The sequence below is a fragment of the Sus scrofa genome, chromosome 7 (assembly GCF_054392235.1).
Source record: "Sus scrofa isolate SSC_HxYL_T2T_F1_AM1 chromosome 7, Sscrofa_HxYL_maternal_Yorkshire_Landrace_v2.0, whole genome shotgun sequence".
NCBI classification, from domain to species: domain Eukaryota; kingdom Metazoa; phylum Chordata; class Mammalia; order Artiodactyla; family Suidae; genus Sus; species Sus scrofa.
In genome coordinates this window covers 49,995,306-50,013,368 of record NC_139389.1, presented here as the reverse complement: position 1 = coordinate 50,013,368, position 18,063 = coordinate 49,995,306, and the positions used below count along the sequence as shown (strand labels likewise).

The window sequence follows — 18,063 nt, the reverse complement described above, 5'->3', positions numbered from 1 at the left end:
ACCACCTTACTAGCCAGATGGCTTTTATTCAGGCATTAAACTCTTTGAATCTCAGCCAAGAGATAACAGACCTATTGATTGCACATTCACAATTGCTATTCTATATAAGAGGTATATGCTCACTAACAGTGGTCATTGTAGCTAATACTCATTGGGCACTTATTAAGCACTAGCCTCTTTATATACATAAGATACATTTTATTCCTGTAAACTCTATGTATATGTTATTATTTTAATTTACGTCTGAAGGAACTGAGGGCCACAGAGGTTAAGGAACTTCATCTGGAGTTATAGAGCTGAAATGGGATAAAGGCTGGATTTAAATCCCAGGTTATCTGAGCCCAAAGTTCACGTTCTTTACAACATTAAATATTTTTACTACTATATTGAACTCAAAATGTCCAACATTCAAGATAAAGAGAAGGAAAAATATCAAGGTGATCAGTTAAAACTCAGCTATTTCTGGGCCCTAATAGTTAGTTCCCTCCATGTATCTGACTACGTGATGTCACTTTGCCCAGTACATGGTATTTAGAAGTTGTCACAAGATGGGATTCTGTAAACTACTTGGTTAAGTCTGAGTGGTATCCTGTTCTCCTCCACTGTACATATTAATTGTCTCCCCGCTGGGCAGGGGGGCCTGGCCTGCTGCAGCCCCACCTCGCTTGTCACTGAGTCAGCTGGAGGGGCAGCAGAGGGAGGGCAGTGGTCGTGGTGAACCTCCAAAGGAGGCCCCGAACCTTCCTTTGCCTCTGGCTCAGCCGCACCCCTCCAGTGTTCAGAGGGGCGGACTCCTTCAAACTCAGCTTGGGGCATCCTGCACTTTTCCTCTTGCCTGGGTGAGGACCATCTGTCCATCTGCGAGATTTCCCCTTCTCAGGGGAAGCTGCCTCAGCAGTATTTTAATAAATTGCTGAACGAGAGGCCCTTTGAAGAAAGGCAGACTTTGACACTATAGAGTTATGCAATAGGAGGATTTTACATCACAACCGCAGCATTAAAAGAAAAAGAAAACGTTATAAAACTTGGGAAAAGAAGAGGACTGGAATTAGACAGGGAAGAAGGAAAAAGATGCAAGGTCTACTTTGCTATTTCCCTTCCTGAAGGAAGAAAGGGAAAGAAAGCAGACTTTCTGGCACCTGTTGACCAGGCACTCTGTAAAAACCATCTGAGATAGTCCCTTTGAAAGGTGAAGGAACAGAGACTAGAAATGCTAAGTGACTTCTGCAACACCCAGCCACGCCGGCAAGACTGGCATTCACACCATGTCCACCTTATCAGGCAAAGAAGAGGTCCACCTGGCTCTCCTCTTAGTGAACAGCACTTACAAATTAAGAGTCAGAATTAATGTCTTTACTGAATGTCGGGTTACACGAATGCCAGAGTCATCAGGGAAATGTTCAAAGCATGACTGTGGCCAAGGGGAAAGGAAAGGTACCCAGTAGATGGGGAACTTACCGCAACGGCTTTCCTTCGAGTTTCCTTTTCCCTTCCATTTGCATCTGAACCTTCACTAGGTCAGTTGGGTTGGCCAGAAATTGGCCAACAACACCAGCCATCATCCCTCCAATCACTGATTTCCTAATTACAAAAGGAGATATTTTTTTTTACACGTTGCTATTAATGTCATGAATTTTGTAGGGAACAATAACATGCTGGTACTGCCCCTGCATAAGAGAATTACGACAAAGTGAAGCCAAGGGGAGACCCAAACAAATCACAGAGGAGAGGAGATGGTTTGTCTGTTCACTAATGGGAGGGTTCAAGGACCAGAAGGGGTTAAAATTCAACTCTGAAGTTTTAGGGGCCTTCCATGGCCTGAAATTCAAAGGAAGTTAATGAATTGCTTCAAAGAGATAAGTGAACTGCCATTTAATTCTGACTGCAGGGGGCAAAAAGAGCATTGATGCAATCAGTCGAACAGACCAATTTCATAGATTCCTATTTTAGCAGTTTTCCAAAGCAAAGAGGTTTTGAAAAAGTTCCTCTCGCTGAAGAAACTCTTCTGTTCCTGGATTCTTCCTCCTCCTCATGTCCCAGTAAGACCAGACGAGTGTACTTAACCATGCTATCAATCCTTCCCTTCTCCCATTCCAGCTGCCCTGGTCTTGCGCCAGGCCCCAAAGATGATGACAGTAGTCCTCTGGGGGCAAAGGGACAGTTTCCTTCTTTTTACTCTAAAATAATATTTGAAGAGGTACAAGTGAGTACAGAGTAGAAAAGGGTCCCTATCCCCAGGTCCCCTCTTCTGCAGTGATCACAATGACACAGTTTCTCTTATACCTGTCCAGAGATAATAATAATACAGTCACTGAATGTTTATTATGTCAGGTACCATTTTAAGCATAATAATAATGCAGTCACGGAGTTCCCATAGTGGTGCACTGATTAACGAATCCGACTAGGAACCATGAGGTTGCGGGTTCTATTCCTGGCCTTGCTCAGTGGGTTAAGGATCCGGCGTTGCCGTGAGCTGTGGTGTAGGTTGCAGACACGACTCGGATCCTGCGTTGCTGTGGCTGTAGTGTAGGCAGCTGTAGCTCTGATGAGATCCCTAGTCTGGGAACCTCCATATGCTGTGGGTGTGGTCCTGAAAAAAAAAAAAAAGAAAGGAAAAAAAAAAAGGAGTTTGCCCAGGCTATGCTACACAGAAATCGAGAGGGAATTGGAGCCCATCTTTATTTGACTCTAAAGACTAGGGTTTCTCAGTAGAAAGAGGCATAAAGAAGATGCTCTGTAAGAATTCTTTCAATGTTAAAATTTTAAATAATATATACATAATTTTTACATAGATAGCTACAAGTATGTTTGTATACAATATGCAGTAAATGCTCAAATATTTGGACTTATATTGCAATTATTTATTATTTGAAGCTATACCTTGAGGCAGTTTTGGCACGAGAGTAAAACCTTTGGGGCAGTAGTATATTATTTTTTTTAAAAAAAATGAAGTATAGTTGATGCACGATATAAGTAAGATAAAGGTAAAATATAGTGATTCACAATTTTCAAACTGCTCCCTTTATTGTTACTATAAAATGTTGGCTCTAGTCCCTGTGTTGTACAGTACAGTGTATGGTTTTCAAAACAGAACTTACCAAAGGGGATAATGCTTATCTTCACCCTTGCCAAACACAACTTCGCGGAGATGTTCATAAGTGACCATTCGACCTCCAGAGTACACTGTGCAAAACAGACCATTGAAAGCATAAATTTAGCCCTAGGTTTACTAAAATCAGAGGGCACTGTGACTTGGCCTAGTCAACCTCTCTAGCATGTCTTTCTCTCATGTCCCCAGGCTTCTGACACCTGGTCTTCTTGATGTTTCTCCAAATGCACATGTCCTTTTTTCTTTGTTTTTAGATATTAACTTTTTTTTTAAAATTAGGGTATAGTTGATTTGCAATGTTGAGTCAATTTCTGCTGTACAGCACAGTGACCCAGTCATACATACGTGTGTATATACACACACCCACACATTTTTTTTCTCATATTATCTTTCATCATGGTCTATCCCAAGAGACTGGATATAGTTCCTTGTGCTGTACAGTAGGACCTCATTGCTTATCCATTCTAAACGTTACGGTTCACATCTACTAACCCCAAACTCCCCTCCATCCCACTTCTTACCCCCTTTCCCTTGGCAACCACAACTCTGTTCTCTATGTCCAGTAGTCCGTTTCTGTTTTGCAGAGAGGTTCATTTGTGCCCTATCTTAGAGTCCACATATAAGTGATATCATAATCCCACTCCTGGGCATATATCTGGACAAAACTTTCATACAAAAAGAAACATGCACACCTATGTTCACTGCAGCACTATTCACGATAGCCAAGACATGGAAACAACCTAAATGTCTACCAACAGATGAATGGATTAAGAATTTGTGGTACATAGATACAATGGAATACTACTCAGCCATAAAAAGAACAAGGAGTTCCCACTGTGATGCAGCAGAAACAAATCCGACTAGCATCCATAAGGATGCAGGTTCGGATCCCTGGCCTTACTCAGTGGGTAGGGGATCCAGCATTGCTGTAAGCTGTGGTGTAGGCTGTGACTTGGATTCTGAGTTGCTGTGGCTGTGGTGTAGGCTGCTCCAACACAACCCCTAGCCTGGCAACTTCTGTGCTGCAGGTGCAGCCCAAAGAAAAGGAAAAAAAAAAAAAACAACCCCGAAATAACACCATTTGCAGCAACATGGATGATGCAACTAGAGAGTCTCAAACTAAGTGAAATAAGTCAGAAAGAGAAAGACAAATATCATATGATATCATTTATATGTGGAATCTAATATGGCACAAATGCTCATGCCTTTTAAAGCCTCAAGCCTTCACCTGTGCTCTGTGATCTTTCTCAAATGGATTTTCTCTTCTCTGCTTTGCTAACTCCTCCTAATCTTTCAAGACTCAACTTGAAGACCATGTTTTCCAGAAAATGCCCTCTGACCTTGCTGCAGGTGTTCTGGGCTGTCATTGCATCTGCCATGCTTCTCCTCAGATCCAGCAGAACTACCCAGGGGGCATGTCTCTAATGCAGCATTTATCATCTTAGACATTAAACTGAGTTGTTTGTTCATCTTTCCATCAGACTATGAGCCTTTCAAGGCAGGTTTCATTACTCTATATACCCTAGTACAGGCAGATAGATAATGCCTCTAAACTTGGGCATTACTCAGTATACCTAAGTAATGGCAGGCATTTTCATTCAAGAAATGTGTACAATTTCATTAGATAATTTATTACATTAAGGCAGTTTTCCAGTCAAGTTTCAGACATGTGAAATGACTCTTAACCATAAAACCAGATATGGTGATCAACAAAATACAAATGAAAAGAAGAGGACACGATCATGGGAAGCAAAAAGAAACTTTTTTTTTTTTTAAACGAAAAGGAAAAATCATGAAAATCAGTACATGGTATTCTTGGTATTTCAGGAAGTCTGATGCAGTATTTTAAGATATTCAAAAATATACAAAGTACCAAGACAATCACAGTCTTATGAATACTTCTGGATAGTTCTTGGTGAAGAGTCCCACATGCTCATCTGGAAAACTGAAGCTTTAAAAACACAAATCTGCTAAAAATAGCACTGGGCCCTTTTCCGATCAAGCAGCCCTACATACTTGAGGAACCATTATACATGTAGAGAGGAAAAATACCACACCTGCCACAGCAGGAACTCTGCCTAATTATTTTAAAGTACATTACAGACATCATGACAGTCCATCTCTAAGTACTTCTGTGTGCATGTCTAAAACTCTAAAGCTATAATTCCTTTAGAACCACTGGTAGTTGAGAGTCTATAGATTCATTGATCACATTAGTAGAAGAAAAAAACTAGCTGGCTTTTGGACACAGCTCAACAGGAAAGGAGAGGAGACAAACACAGAACTCTTCGCAAACTTACCAGCTAGACTCAAGATAAATACCTATGTGTCTGTAAATGGCAGGTGTCACTCCTTGCCAGAGCTTCAGAAAGCCCTCCTCTTGGACAATCCCTAGGGCCGTACGCACCATGCCCCGATAGGGAGCAGCCTCTCTTGCACCATGTCCCAGCCGAGCGAGGGCAGCTTCTCCTTGTATTTGGAGTCGAGTTTTTGTGAGATCGAGGGGAAAGGTTGCTAACAAAACAAAATAAGAGGGAAAGCCATGGCATTCAGAGAAACACACATTCTAAAAATCACAGGACCTATATTTTAGTCACCTTTTGATGGGTGAGTCTCACATTTTAGCCTACATCAGACTCAGCTAGGGAGATTATTAAAAATAACAGGCTTCCTAGCCCCATGCCTACGGGGTCTCAGTAGGTTCCTGGGGGTTTAGAAATCACTGGATTTTTCTAACGCACTCCTAAATTTAAGAACCACTGTCCCAAAGCAGCCCCGGAGGACCAGAAAGAAAAAAAAAAGTGACAAGCTGTGCGTTCTTTCAGTCGGACATTTCAGTTGCAAGATCTACTTTAGCCTTCAGGTTTTGCTTTTCAAAGGGAATAAATTCAGGTATCCACAGTCTGTGATGTCCCCTGGACTACAACCTTGATTAAGGGCCATTTTACAATACTGTATTAATTATGGCACATTCTTAAAAAATGCCAGATGAAGCTGAATTCTACCATTTCATAGGTGATGTTCCCATGCAGATGCATCACTGACCTGAGATTTGAGAAACAGAAGATGCAACATAGAGTTTATCGTGTCTTTTGTATCCGAGGGTGGCATGCTCTGTATTCCTTCGGTTAAGGCATATGCTGAGTTGTTTTTCCAGCTCTGATGAGTTTTAGGCATGGCTTCCTTACAAACACCAATTGTACTTGAAAAATGTTTTTCTTCAAGACTACATCTCAAATTAGAGATATACCTTTTGCCTTGAAACAGAGTGAAGCTAACTGACTCACAAGGAAGGTCAACTTCCTAACTTTTAGTCACAATGATTCAGATGAGTTCATGAACTCGGTGACATTCCATAAGTCTTTCAGTCACCACCACCTGATCCAAAACCTCAGCTAGGACTTTTCCAAGAGAACAGAGATTGGGGGGGAAGAGAATATTAAATCTTACCCCTCATCTTTGGAAAAGTTAATAACTTGCTGATAGTTTTCCTAAAATATAGGGAGTGTGCATACAGAGAATTCAAGCAATGCTTCATTGACCTAAGAAACCTGAACAGTCTTAAGACACTGGCACCTCTGTATTAGCATAGGTTTTGCTTCTCAAAATAACTGTGGTTTTCTTGCTGGTTACTTAAATAATACCTCAGGTTCTGATCCTAAATTATGTTGTACTCAAAACCATCTCATATTTTGACTCTCCTGCCTCTTATCCCCAGCCTTCTCCCTCCCACCCCATTCTCCACAAATTTTTAACAGGAGGAATGTTCATTTACAAAAGCCATTGCTCCCAGGGGGAAACATCGGGTTAAAAAAAAATCCTGGAAATATACCTAGTCATTTAGCAATCTGCTTTAAAAAAATTTGTTTTAAGTTCATGACTTGGATTTCAGTAAAAACAGTGAAAATAAAATTTCTCCATCAGTTGTGGGAGAAGAGAAAGAAAAAAAAAATAGAGGGTCTAAAGGGCAAAATAGGGAGCACAAAGGGCAAAACAGATCATGATCTGGCTCTGCTGAAAATACAAGGTAAACTCATTTTACAACAGAACAAACTGACATTTACAAATGATTAACACATCCAAGCGATTGCCTTTTGTTTTTTAAATGGGCAAGAAAATGAAAAGGTAATTTTAAAACGCACAGCAAAGCCCATGCAGGGGAAACACAGGCACTCACAAAATCCTTGAAAGAAACACCACCTGTTCATGTCAGAGCATCATAATTCTGCTCTACGGAGCCTCTCAAGTTTTCTCTGACTTGCTTATGGGATATAACTACTCATCCTCTATGCTTTTATGATATGAATAACACCTTCACCATAATAAGCAGCATAATGTGATAGTCTATCTCTGCATGTCTCCCCACCAGCCTGTAAGAAGGTCAGGGCTAGGTCTTTTCAACTCCATCTCTATAGTCCCCAGGACCGTCGTCATTTTAATAATGCCGCAATTAATGGGTGCCCTGCCTTGGACTTAGCGTTTATACATTAACTTCTCAGACAAGGTAAACACAGTATCGATGAATTCAGCTCAAAGAGGTCAACTGGCCGATCCTGAATGGATGCTCAATAGGGACAGGTAAAGAAAGAACTTAAGTCCCACAACCTGGGTCCACAACTTGGACCCAAAAGGCAACAAAAGCGTGAGGGTGTGTAAGAATATAAATAACAGAGGTGATTTCGATAAGGACGGAAAGTGGACTGTGGTTTTAAAGAGGTCAGCCTCACGAAAGGGAAAATGATTTCTATGCAATGACAGCTCAGGCGGCTTCTAAAAGGACACACTCAGGCTCAAAAGCGCATCCGATGGAGACGAAACTGTAAGGAAGAGACCTTAGTGATCTCCCATCCCTCCTCCTCACTAGGCTGCCCTGGCCCCCCAGCCTGCCACACCTGCCCGCGGAGACAGGTGTGGATCGAGAGAGCAGCAGCCGCCCGCCCAGCCCCCCACCCTTGCGCGACCCCTCGACTGACTCGCGCGGGAGGCCCAGGCCGGGTACCTAGCTCGGCCACGGTGGCTGCGCAGCCGGACAGGAGAAACTTGCTTGCGCGGGGCCATCTCTGGGCGAGCGGCAGGAGCCTCTCCTCATCCTCTGGAGCCGACATTCAGCAGCAGCACGGGAGGACGATACGCCCCCACCGGCCCGCGCCCCGTGCCGCGGCTGGCCTGCCACCCAGCCAGGGCGGCTTCTCTTTAACCAGCAAGCGGCGGGGCGGGGACCATTTCTTTCGCGCAGCTCGGCCAGGCTGGCCCCGCGAACCTGCAGCCACCCTAGCAATCACAGGCTTCAACAGCCATAGGGCTGAGCAGCCCTGCCAGCGGAGAGCGGAAAACAACGCGAAGCCTGCGAGGCTTCTGGGAAATGTAGTCCGCGCGGCTTAGCCCCTTCGAACTGAGTTCTCTGATTGGCTACGAGCTAGCCAGGGCAGCAAACTAGCCACCAGCCCCGCCGGCTCCTCCTGTCTCCATGGCAACAGCGCTAGTTTTCCACCTCTGCCCAGGCTCCAGCTGGGTTCAGCCTCTGCCTTCTTTCCGGGTTGGACAGGACTTGAAAGAAAAGTGGAGGTGGGAGGGAGCGATGATGCAAAAATTACCTAAAAATTGGGGCGGGGAAAGAGACTACAGTTAAGAAGCCCAACAAAGCCGCAAAAGTTGTAATGGCGGAAAGTTTAGGAGGACCGCTGGATGCCCTGTTCCAGACAAAAGGAACAAGTACCAAGGCAGCAGGTCTTTTCGCTTCTCTGATTCAGGGACGTGCTGGACAAAAACCATGGAATTCATTTCCCCAGCAGTGATTATAATACTAGGTTGTGTTACTCTTTTGCTATTCCTTCAGTGGAAGAACTTGCGTGGACCCCCGTGCATAGGGGGCTGGATTCCTTGGATTGGAGCTGGATTTGAATTTGGAAAAGCCCCTCTAGAATTTATAGAGAAAGCAAGAATCAAGGTATGTGGCCTTAGCAGGCTGGGTTTCTGGAAGAAGCAATGTTTTGTATTTTTTTCCATTGAATCTCAAGTGCAATTTTGGAACATGGGGAGCTTACCTGCTGCCCCAATTAAACAATCTAGCCATTTATTAATTCCTCAACTAACAATCAACAATGTCTTATACAAGTTTTTTCGAAAGAAATATATTTTATCAGTTATGAAATACTACGCTGCTTGGCGCTGCCTTTTTGGAAATAGAGATTAATTTAAATGTGCTGGTTACTTCATCATAGTTTTTAAAAAAAACAAACCCTAAGTATATACATATTAACTAAATGAATGCTTACATGATTTGGGAAGACAAAAGTGTAATACAACTAATTTCAATTTTAAAAGCACTTAATAATTTAGTATCCAAATCAGAGTTAACATCAGGCTATCATAAAAATTGCTTGCAAACTTGGTCTTTACAAATACAATGGGCACTGTTTTTTCAGCTGATGTTATTATTTGGTAATGATGAGATCCGTTTTCACTGCACACTAAGAATGTTAGTAATCATTGCAGTACATATCTCTGTCTTTAAAATAGCTTTTAAATATATCTCTCAAAAATAGTATATGAGTTACTGCTAACTTTTTACTTCAACCGATGCTTCAATAAACGTTCTCGAGTGTGTAGTTCTTGTGTGTGTTTGTATTGTGCGGTTGGACTTTGTGCACTTACCTGATTGTTTCATTACAGTAAATTCCTGAAAGTGAAGTTGCCCAAAGGACATTAAATTGCTTATATTATTGTGTTATCTTTGCAAAAGGATGTAAGAATCCTTTTCTGTTTTGTTTGTTTGTTTGTTTTCTTTCCCTTTTCTTGAGTGTAGGGGATTGCCTAGCTCCTCATATCCTGGCCTACAATAGATACCATGAATCTTGCTAGTTTGATAGAAGAAAAATGTTATCTTTTAAAGAAATACTTTTTTGTCTCCTACAGCCTTCCTTAGGTATATATGATTTTGATAAATCCTAAGAAATGTTTCTAAAAGCTTGCCTCAGAAGGTCAAGCAAGGTCACAAAGATTATTTTCTTCCAAAAGGTTTTTTGTTTTACATTTTACATTTAGCCCTATAATCCACATACATTGAATTTTTTTGTAAAGTTAGGGGCTGAAGTTCATTTTTTCTTCATCTGGATGTTTAGTTGTTCCAGTATCATTTCTTGAAGGACTTTCCTTTTGTCATTGAATTGCCTTTGCAGGTTTCAAAAATTAATGGACCACATGTGTGTTGATCTATGTCTAGCCTTTATATCCTATTCTATTGATTTATATGACTACTCCTTTGTTAATATTATACTGTCTTAAATACTGTAGTTTTATAGCAAGTCTTTAAGTCAGGTAGTAAAAGTTATTCATATTTCTTCATAATTGATGTGGCATTCAAGATTATTTGCATTTTAATATGCATTTTAGAAGTGGTTTGTCAATCTCCATGATACCTGCTGGAATTATGATTAGAAATTTGTTAAACCTATAGAAAAATTGAGAGAGAATTGACTTTTTAATGATTTTAAGTCTTCTAATCTATGAATGCTGTATTTATTTAGCTCTATAATTTCTTATGGAAATATTCTATAGTTTTTGGTGATAGGGTGTTGCCTGTGATTGTTAATTTTTTCCTAAAGTATTTTATATTCTTAAGGTTATTGTAGATAAAATTGTCTTTACTTTTATTTTTCAGTGCTATCCCTCGGACCCATAAAAAATACATTGTTTTTGTATATTAACTTTGTATCCTGTGACCTTGCTAATTTTACTTATTAGTTATTTTGTAGATTTCTTAGGATTTGTATCCCTACATAATATGTCCTACAAATAGATACATTTATTTCCTGTTTTCTGATTTATTTATTTTATTTATTTATTTATTTATTGGCCACACCTGCAGCAGGCACAAAATCCTGGGCCAAGGCTTGAACCCGTAGCACAGCTGTAAGCAGAGCCATAGCAATGACAACACTGGATCCTCAACTCCCTGAGCCACCAGGGAAGTCCTCGTTTTCTGATCTTTATGCCCTTTTTTCCCTTTTTCTTGCACAAATAAAATCAGTAGGACTTCTACTGTATTGCTGAATAAAAGTGGCAAGCACAGGCAAGCTTGTCTTTTTCCTAATATTAGTGTTTAGTATTTGACCATTAAATTTCTTTTCACCTGTAGTTTTTTTTGTTTTTTGTTTTTTGTTTTTTTGGTTTTTTTTGGTTTTTTTTTTGCTTTTTACGGCCGCTCCCGTGGCATATTGAGGTTCTCAGGCTAGGGGTCAAATTGGAGCTACATCTGCTGGCCTACACCACAGCCATATAGCCATGCCAGATTCCCCTACCCACTGATCGAGGCCACAGATTAAACCCACATTCTCCTGGATATTAGTCAGAATCGTTTCTGCTGCACCACGATTGGAACTCCTACCTATAGATTTTTTGAAGCTTGCGTATTGCAGTCCTGACCTTCAGTCCATACCCGGAATTCAAAGATGGCACCAGGGATATCAATAGTGACCTATTATCTTTCCCCTTCTACACCATTGTCTCCTCTGTGGAGTTTTAGTCCATTTAGTTCTTATTGTTTCTCCTGTTCTCTGATACCATTAAAATATGATCTTTGGGGAGTTCCTGTCATGGCGCAGTGGTTAACGAATCCGACTAGGAACCATGAGGTTGCGGGTTCGGTCCCTGCCCTTGCTCAGTGGGTTAACTATCTGGCGTTGCCGTGAGCTGTGGTGTAGGTTGCAGACGTGGCTTGGATCCCGCGTTGCTGTGGCTCTGGCGTAGGCCGGTGGCTACAGCTCCGAATCGACCCCTAGCCTGGGAACCTCCATATGCCGCGAGAGTGGCCCAAGAATAGCAAAAAGACAAAAAAAAAAAATATGATCTTTGTAATCTATCCCTCTTTTCCTACTTGCCAGTGAGATCCTTAGCTCATAGGTTCTCTCTCATCCTACACAGAAAGAGAAGCATCTACGTTTATTTTAAAAGCTGCAAAGTATTCCTTGACTCATAGTTCACTTACACAGGTCACTTAAAAATTGACAAGGTTTGTTTTCCAAATGTTGCTACCATCAATAATGTGGCAACAAATATCATGTCTAGGTGTGCAAGTGTATCTGCGGAGTAAATTACCGGGGTCAAAGTATTAAGTGCATTTGTAATTTAATGTGAAAAGAGAAACCTTTCAAGTGTTTTGAGCAGAGGAGTGAGGTGATTTGATTTAAATTTTACACGGTCATTTTGGCCACTCAGTTAAAAACAGGAACATAAAATTAAAAGCAAGAAAATAATTCAGAGGTTTTTGAAGGAATTCAATCTTGAGGTCTTGGTGGCTTGCACTGTGGTGATTGCAGTGGAAGTCTGAGAAGTAGCTGGATCCATCTCGGAGGGTTGGAAGCAGCAGGATTTACTGGTGGAAGGAATGCGATGTGTAAAAGAATGAAAAGGGGCAAAGGTGACCCAACAAGTCAGGCTTGAGAAACTAGAAAATAAAGTTGCCATCAAGTGAGACAAACAAGATTACCTCCAGTGTGGCCCGTGTGCAAAAGGCCACTTTCCTAATGGATTGTTAAGACTTCTCGTTGAATTCAATGTAATTTTGTGAGTACAAATGGAACCCTAATCTTGGGCCTAGAACTTGACCGTTGCTTTGGAGAGTTGTAAAATAAGTTTATGAGAGTTTCTGCACTTTAGAATTTTGCTATGTGGCTTGGGACTACCTGAAGTATCTTACAGCCTGTCTTTAAATCGGTATTTCTTTAAACATGGAAAAGTTCAAATATATTATTTTGTAATACTCTGTGAGGATCAAGATTCATCATAATATGATTATAATTTGAAATATGAGTAAGAAATATGAGGGATCATGATCTCTATAAGCCTATTCTTTGCTTCTCAATTAAGTTTTGCAGATGATAAAAATATTGAAAACCGAGTACTAGCTTATACCTTACAAAAAAAGATTGGTAGCTCCCAAAATAGGTGCTATGATTTTGTTTAAGAGGTGTCTATTTTGTGTTAGATCAGTTTGGTCATTGTTTAGAAAAAAGACCTGAATGACTTTCTATTACAAATTAAACTATCAGTGGGGGGAAAAAAAGACTTCTCATTGAAACACAGCTTCAACAAGAAATTAAAATGAAAAAAAAAAAAAAAAAAAAAAGGAGTTCCCATCATGGCGCAACGGTTAACGAATCTGACTAGGAACCATGAGGTTGTAGGTTCGACCCCTGGCCTGGCTCAGTGGGTTAAGGATCCGGCGTTGCTGTGAGCTGGGGTGTAGGTCGCAGATGTGGCTTGGATCCCGCATTACTGTGGCTCTGGCGTCGACCCATGGCTACAGCTCTGATTCGACCCCTAGCCTGGGAACCTCCATATGCTGAGGGAGTCACCCTAGAAAAGGCAAAAAGACAAAAAAAAAAAATTTAAAATGACTCCTCTTCTAAGTATCAATTAACACACCATTGTTGGGGGGGGGATAGTGAGAAGCAATGGAGATGTCTGGATCACACATGGAAGAAAATGAGACATCACTCTTTGGGGGATCATTGATAACTGGGCCCACAGTTGCCCGATGGCATCCAACGTGTGTCAAGTGCGATTTGGCGCAGGTCTAGGAATGACTGTAATGTTGAAGTACTCGTGAGCATAAATGATATTTGGAGATGTTTATAATAACTGTAATGGGATAGCAAAGTACGGGTGGTTGTTCTAAGAATGCACATGTTGGATGTGGAAGGGGAAAGTCAGTGCAACCATGAGAGGAAATGAGGCTCAGAAGGAAGATTATTATACTCACAGGTCCAAGGTGGGGGTCACTACATGCCACACAGGCCACAGGAGAAAGGACCTCGTCAGTCAGGAGGCAGAAGATGGCAGCAAGAGAAAGCCCAGGAGTTCCCAATGTGGCTCAGTGGAAAAGAATCTGATTAGTATCCATTGCTGTGACCTGTGTTGTAGGTCACAGATGCGGCTTGGATCCCATGTGGCTGTGGCAGGTAGCTACAGCTCTGATTCGACCCTAGCCTGGGAACCTCCATATGCAGTCCTAAAAAAAAAAAAACACAACAAAAAAAAAAAAAAAAAGAGAGAGAGAGAGAGAGAGAAAGCCCAGGCCAGAGCCTTTATTGGGGTTTCCTTAGAGAGGCAAGTCAGGGCGGGGAACACAATTTAGGATTGACTAGTTTGAATAATTTCTGATGGCGTTGGGCTAGAAGTTTGGTCTCTGGGTGCCTGGTGCCTAGCCCTGGGATGAGTTAGGGCAGGGGAAATGCTGGCTTGGTGTATGAGAGTTAGTTAGGAAGGAGGTTGAGGATATAGACTCAAGATGGGTTAATGTCCAAATGAAAGGCATGCTCCTGATTGGCTGAACCCTTGGCTCTAAGAATTGGCAGGACCTGAGGGGGCCATCTCTGCCCAGTAGTGAGGCCACCAAAGCCGAGCATCAAGAAGAAGAAAGTAAAGCAAATAGTTGGCCCTAGGATAAATGGGTGCCAAACAGACACCCAATCTAAGAAAGGATAGTTGGAACAGTACGTTCTTTTGAGGATAGAGTCATGGGGGAGGTTCGTGTGGTTGGTTGCCTCTCTTCGTAATTAAAGAAAATGTTAAATGGTAATCAGAGGTCAAGGAAAATAATGGTATATTTTTCTCCCAATGACGTCATGGACTTCCTGAAACCAAATTCTGCACTAGAGGATGTTTGTAGGCTCCTAGGAGTAGTCTGATGGAAAAGTCAAAATTGATGGAATAAAGAGAGCGAGAGAGTAGGGAATCCATGACACAAGTGAAGGAGACATTTGTGGACATTTCACAAGCACAAGACCCACCATCTGTGCTGATCGAGGGGAAGCCTGGAGAGTAGGTACACGTGGGTCCTGTTCTTGGCAAGCTCCAGTGGTGAGAAGCTAAGTGCTCATTTTTTCCAGTGAGTTACAAAGCAGGAACACACTCTCAGAGTGGAGAGGGTTGGACAGGGTGAACAGGTGAGAGTCATTTGGGAAAGTGAGAAAGTGAACATTAGAGAACTTTGGGGAGGACTCCAAGACATTATTGAGTGACCACAGATTCATGGTAGAATCAGTCAGCAATGTATTTTTTTTTTTTCCGCTTTTTAGGGCTGCACCTGCGGCATATGGAAGTTCCCAGGCTAGGAGTCCAGTTGGAGCCAAAGCCTCCAGCCACAGCCACAGCAACGCAGGATCCAAGCCGCATCTGTGACCCGCACCACAGCTCACAGCAACGCTGGGTCCTTAACCCTCTGAGTGAGGCCAGGGATCAAACCCACATCCTCATGGTTACTAATCAGATTCTTAGCCACTGAGCTGCAGCAAGAGCTCCAGCAATATATCTTTTCCTTGAACAAAGCTCAGCTGTCGGTTGTTGATAACCCATTGATATCTTGAAAACAGTGTCCAGGTATCACGGTGTTTGATATAACTTCTTTCCTGCTACTAGAAAGGAAGGTGCCAGTGAAGACCAACATCATCAAAAGGAAGGTTAAGTGTTACAGCAGAATCAATTAGGATTTATGTAATTTATGTTTTGCTCAATAAGTCAACATTTATGATTAATTACCATATATAATCATAATAGTTTTTATCTTGATTGTAACTTACTTCAGCCTTGGGGTCCTTGACAAACACTGTCTTAAGCATAACTCATGGTCCTGTAACCTATTTATTGGAAATGCTTCCTGATATGATCTGTATGTATGTGTTTTCTTTCAGTATGGACCAATATTTACAGTCTTGGCTATGGGTACCCGGATGACTTTTGTTACCGAAGAAGAGGGAATGAATGTGTTTCTAAAATCCAAAGAAGTAAATTTCGAACTAGCTGTGCAAAATCCCGTCTATCGTACAGGTAAACAGTCTTTTCTTTTTCTTTTTTCTTTTTTTTTTTTTTTTTTGTCTTTTTGCTATTTCTTGGGCCACTCCCGCGGCATATGGAGATTCCCAGGCTAGGGGTCCAATCAGAGCTGTAGTCTCCGGCCTACGCCAGAGCCACAGCAACGCGAGATCCGAGCTGCGTCTGCAACCTACACCACAGCTCACGGCAACGCCGGATCATTAACCCACTGAGCAAGCGCAGGGACCGAACCCACAACCTCATGGTTCCTAGTCGGATTCGTTAACCACTGCGCCACGATGGGAACTCCAAGAGTCTTTTCAGATAGTTCATTTGACATGCAACATTGGAATCCAAGAGCAGTCCTAGGTTATACTTACATCCTCAATCCTCTATTAGGAATGATGTGGGCCCATTATTTTCTTCTTTAGAGTAGAGGTAGAAGGAAGAAAAGAGCATGTGATGAGTTTGGCCACGGAAAAGCAAATTATTGGCAACCTCAAGTGTTTGGATCTCAATCAGACATGCCTAAGAGATGAGGTCACCTCATTTACTTCGGAAAATATTGGAATCTGTGTGCTGTTACAGCTCCCAAAATGTCACTCCCTGTCCTGCTGCTCTGTATGCAGTTCCATAGGCTGTAGCTCTTGGCTTGATCTCCTGTTGCTCCTTTGCTTCTTGAAAGTAGAATTGCACAGCTTCGTACACTCTTTACTATGGCATTTCGTGGCATAGTCTCTAAGGCTGTTAAGGTAAGTGAGGCTTGGCCTCATGTAGTTGGTGCCTTTACTTGCTCCATCCTGAGAGACTGTTGGACAGAATTTGTCAGCAGGCTTCCCCTGTGAATTTTCTGCCTCTATTTCCTCCCAGGCTGCGAACGTGCTTGCTGACGCCATTTGTCCTCCCAAGAATGTAAAGCTGGTTCATTCTGTGCCTGTTTCTTTTCTTTGTTTTTAATATGTCTGTGCTGGCTTCTACCATCTATGGCTTCTTTCTCCTTGCCTCACTTTTTGCTTCTTTCTTGAGTTCATTTTCATACAGCTACTTCTTGTGCATTTCTTGGCATGAAGACAAAAAAAAAAAAAATCTTTGTTTTCCAGGCTGATCAATGGCCTGATTATTATTATTACTACTACTACTATTATTATTATTATTATTTCTTGTTGCATGCATTGATATCACATGTTGGTTAAATTTTTTTTTCTTTTATTTTCCCACTGTACAGCAAGGGGATCAAGTTATCCTTACATGTATACAGTTTTTTTTCCCCACCCTTTGTTCTGTTGCAACATGAGTATCTAGACATAGTTCTCAATGCTACTCAGCAGGATCTCCTTGTAAATCTATTCTAAGTTGTGTCTGATAAGCCCAAGCTCCCGATCCCTCCCACTCCCTCCCTCTCCCATCAGGCAGCCACAAGTCTATTTTCCGAGTCCATGATTTTCTTTTCTGAGGAGATGTTCATTTGTGCTGGATATTAGATTCCAGTTATAAGTGATATCATATGGTGTTTGTCGTTGTCTTTCTGGCTCATTTCACTCAGGATGAGATTCTCTATCTAGTTCCATCCATGTTGCTGCAAATGGCATTATGTCATTCTTTTTTTATGGCTGAGTAGTATTCCATTGTGTATATATATCACATCTTCCGAATCCAATCATCTGTTGATGGACATTTGGGTTGTTTCCATGTCCTGGCTATTGTGAATAGTGCTGCAATGAACATGCGGGTGCATGTGTCTCTTTTAAGTAGAGTTTTGTCTGGATAGATGCCCAAGAGTGGGATTGTGGGGTCATATGGAAGTTCTATGTATAGATTTCTAAGGTATCTCCAAACTGTTCTCCATAGTGGCTGTACCAGCTTACATTCCCACCAACAGTGCAGGAGGGTTCCTTTTTCTCCACACCCCCTCCAGCATTTGTTATTTGTGGATTTATTAATGATGGCCATTCTGACTAGTGTGAGGTGGTACCTCATGGTAGTTTTGATTTGCATTTCTCTTATAATCAGCGATGTTGTGCATTTTTCCATGTGTTTGCTGGCCATCCGTGTATCTTCCTTGGAGAACAGTCTATTCAGGTCTTTTGCCCATTTTTCCATTGATTGATTGTTTTTTTTTTTTTTGTTTTTTTTTTTTGCTG

At 41.7% G+C, this 18,063-nt stretch overlaps 2 protein-coding genes across 30 annotated transcripts in view; one reads left to right on the top strand and one right to left on the bottom strand.

Moving 5' to 3' along the window:
• SLC25A27 (solute carrier family 25 member 27) overlaps positions 1–8,445 on the bottom strand; it is a 30,940-nt gene extending 22,495 nt beyond the window's left edge. For 11 of the 26 annotated variants that reach the window (XR_014809020.1, XR_014809019.1, XR_014809021.1 and 8 more), the window contains exons 1-4: positions 8,109–8,443; positions 5,432–5,623; positions 3,099–3,183; positions 1,459–1,581 (exon numbers count right to left, since the gene is read on the bottom strand). Coding sequence is in view for 23 of the 26 variants with exons in the window: in XM_005666077.4 (XP_005666134.2) it covers positions 1,459–1,581; positions 3,099–3,183; positions 5,432–5,623; positions 8,109–8,214 (506 nt within the window). In the remaining 3 variants the exon portion in view is untranslated. 26 annotated transcript variants of the gene reach the window in all.
• A 208-nt stretch (positions 8,446–8,653) lies between these two features.
• Positions 8,654–18,063, top strand: part of CYP39A1 (cytochrome P450 family 39 subfamily A member 1) — an 81,692-nt gene continuing 72,282 nt past the window's right edge. For 2 of the 4 annotated variants that reach the window (NM_001101027.2, NM_001315744.2), the window contains 2 exon segments: positions 8,654–9,056; positions 15,802–15,937. In NM_001101027.2, coding sequence (NP_001094497.2) covers positions 8,880–9,056; positions 15,802–15,937 — 313 coding nt within the window. In that variant the 5' untranslated portion in view covers positions 8,654–8,879. 4 annotated transcript variants of the gene reach the window in all.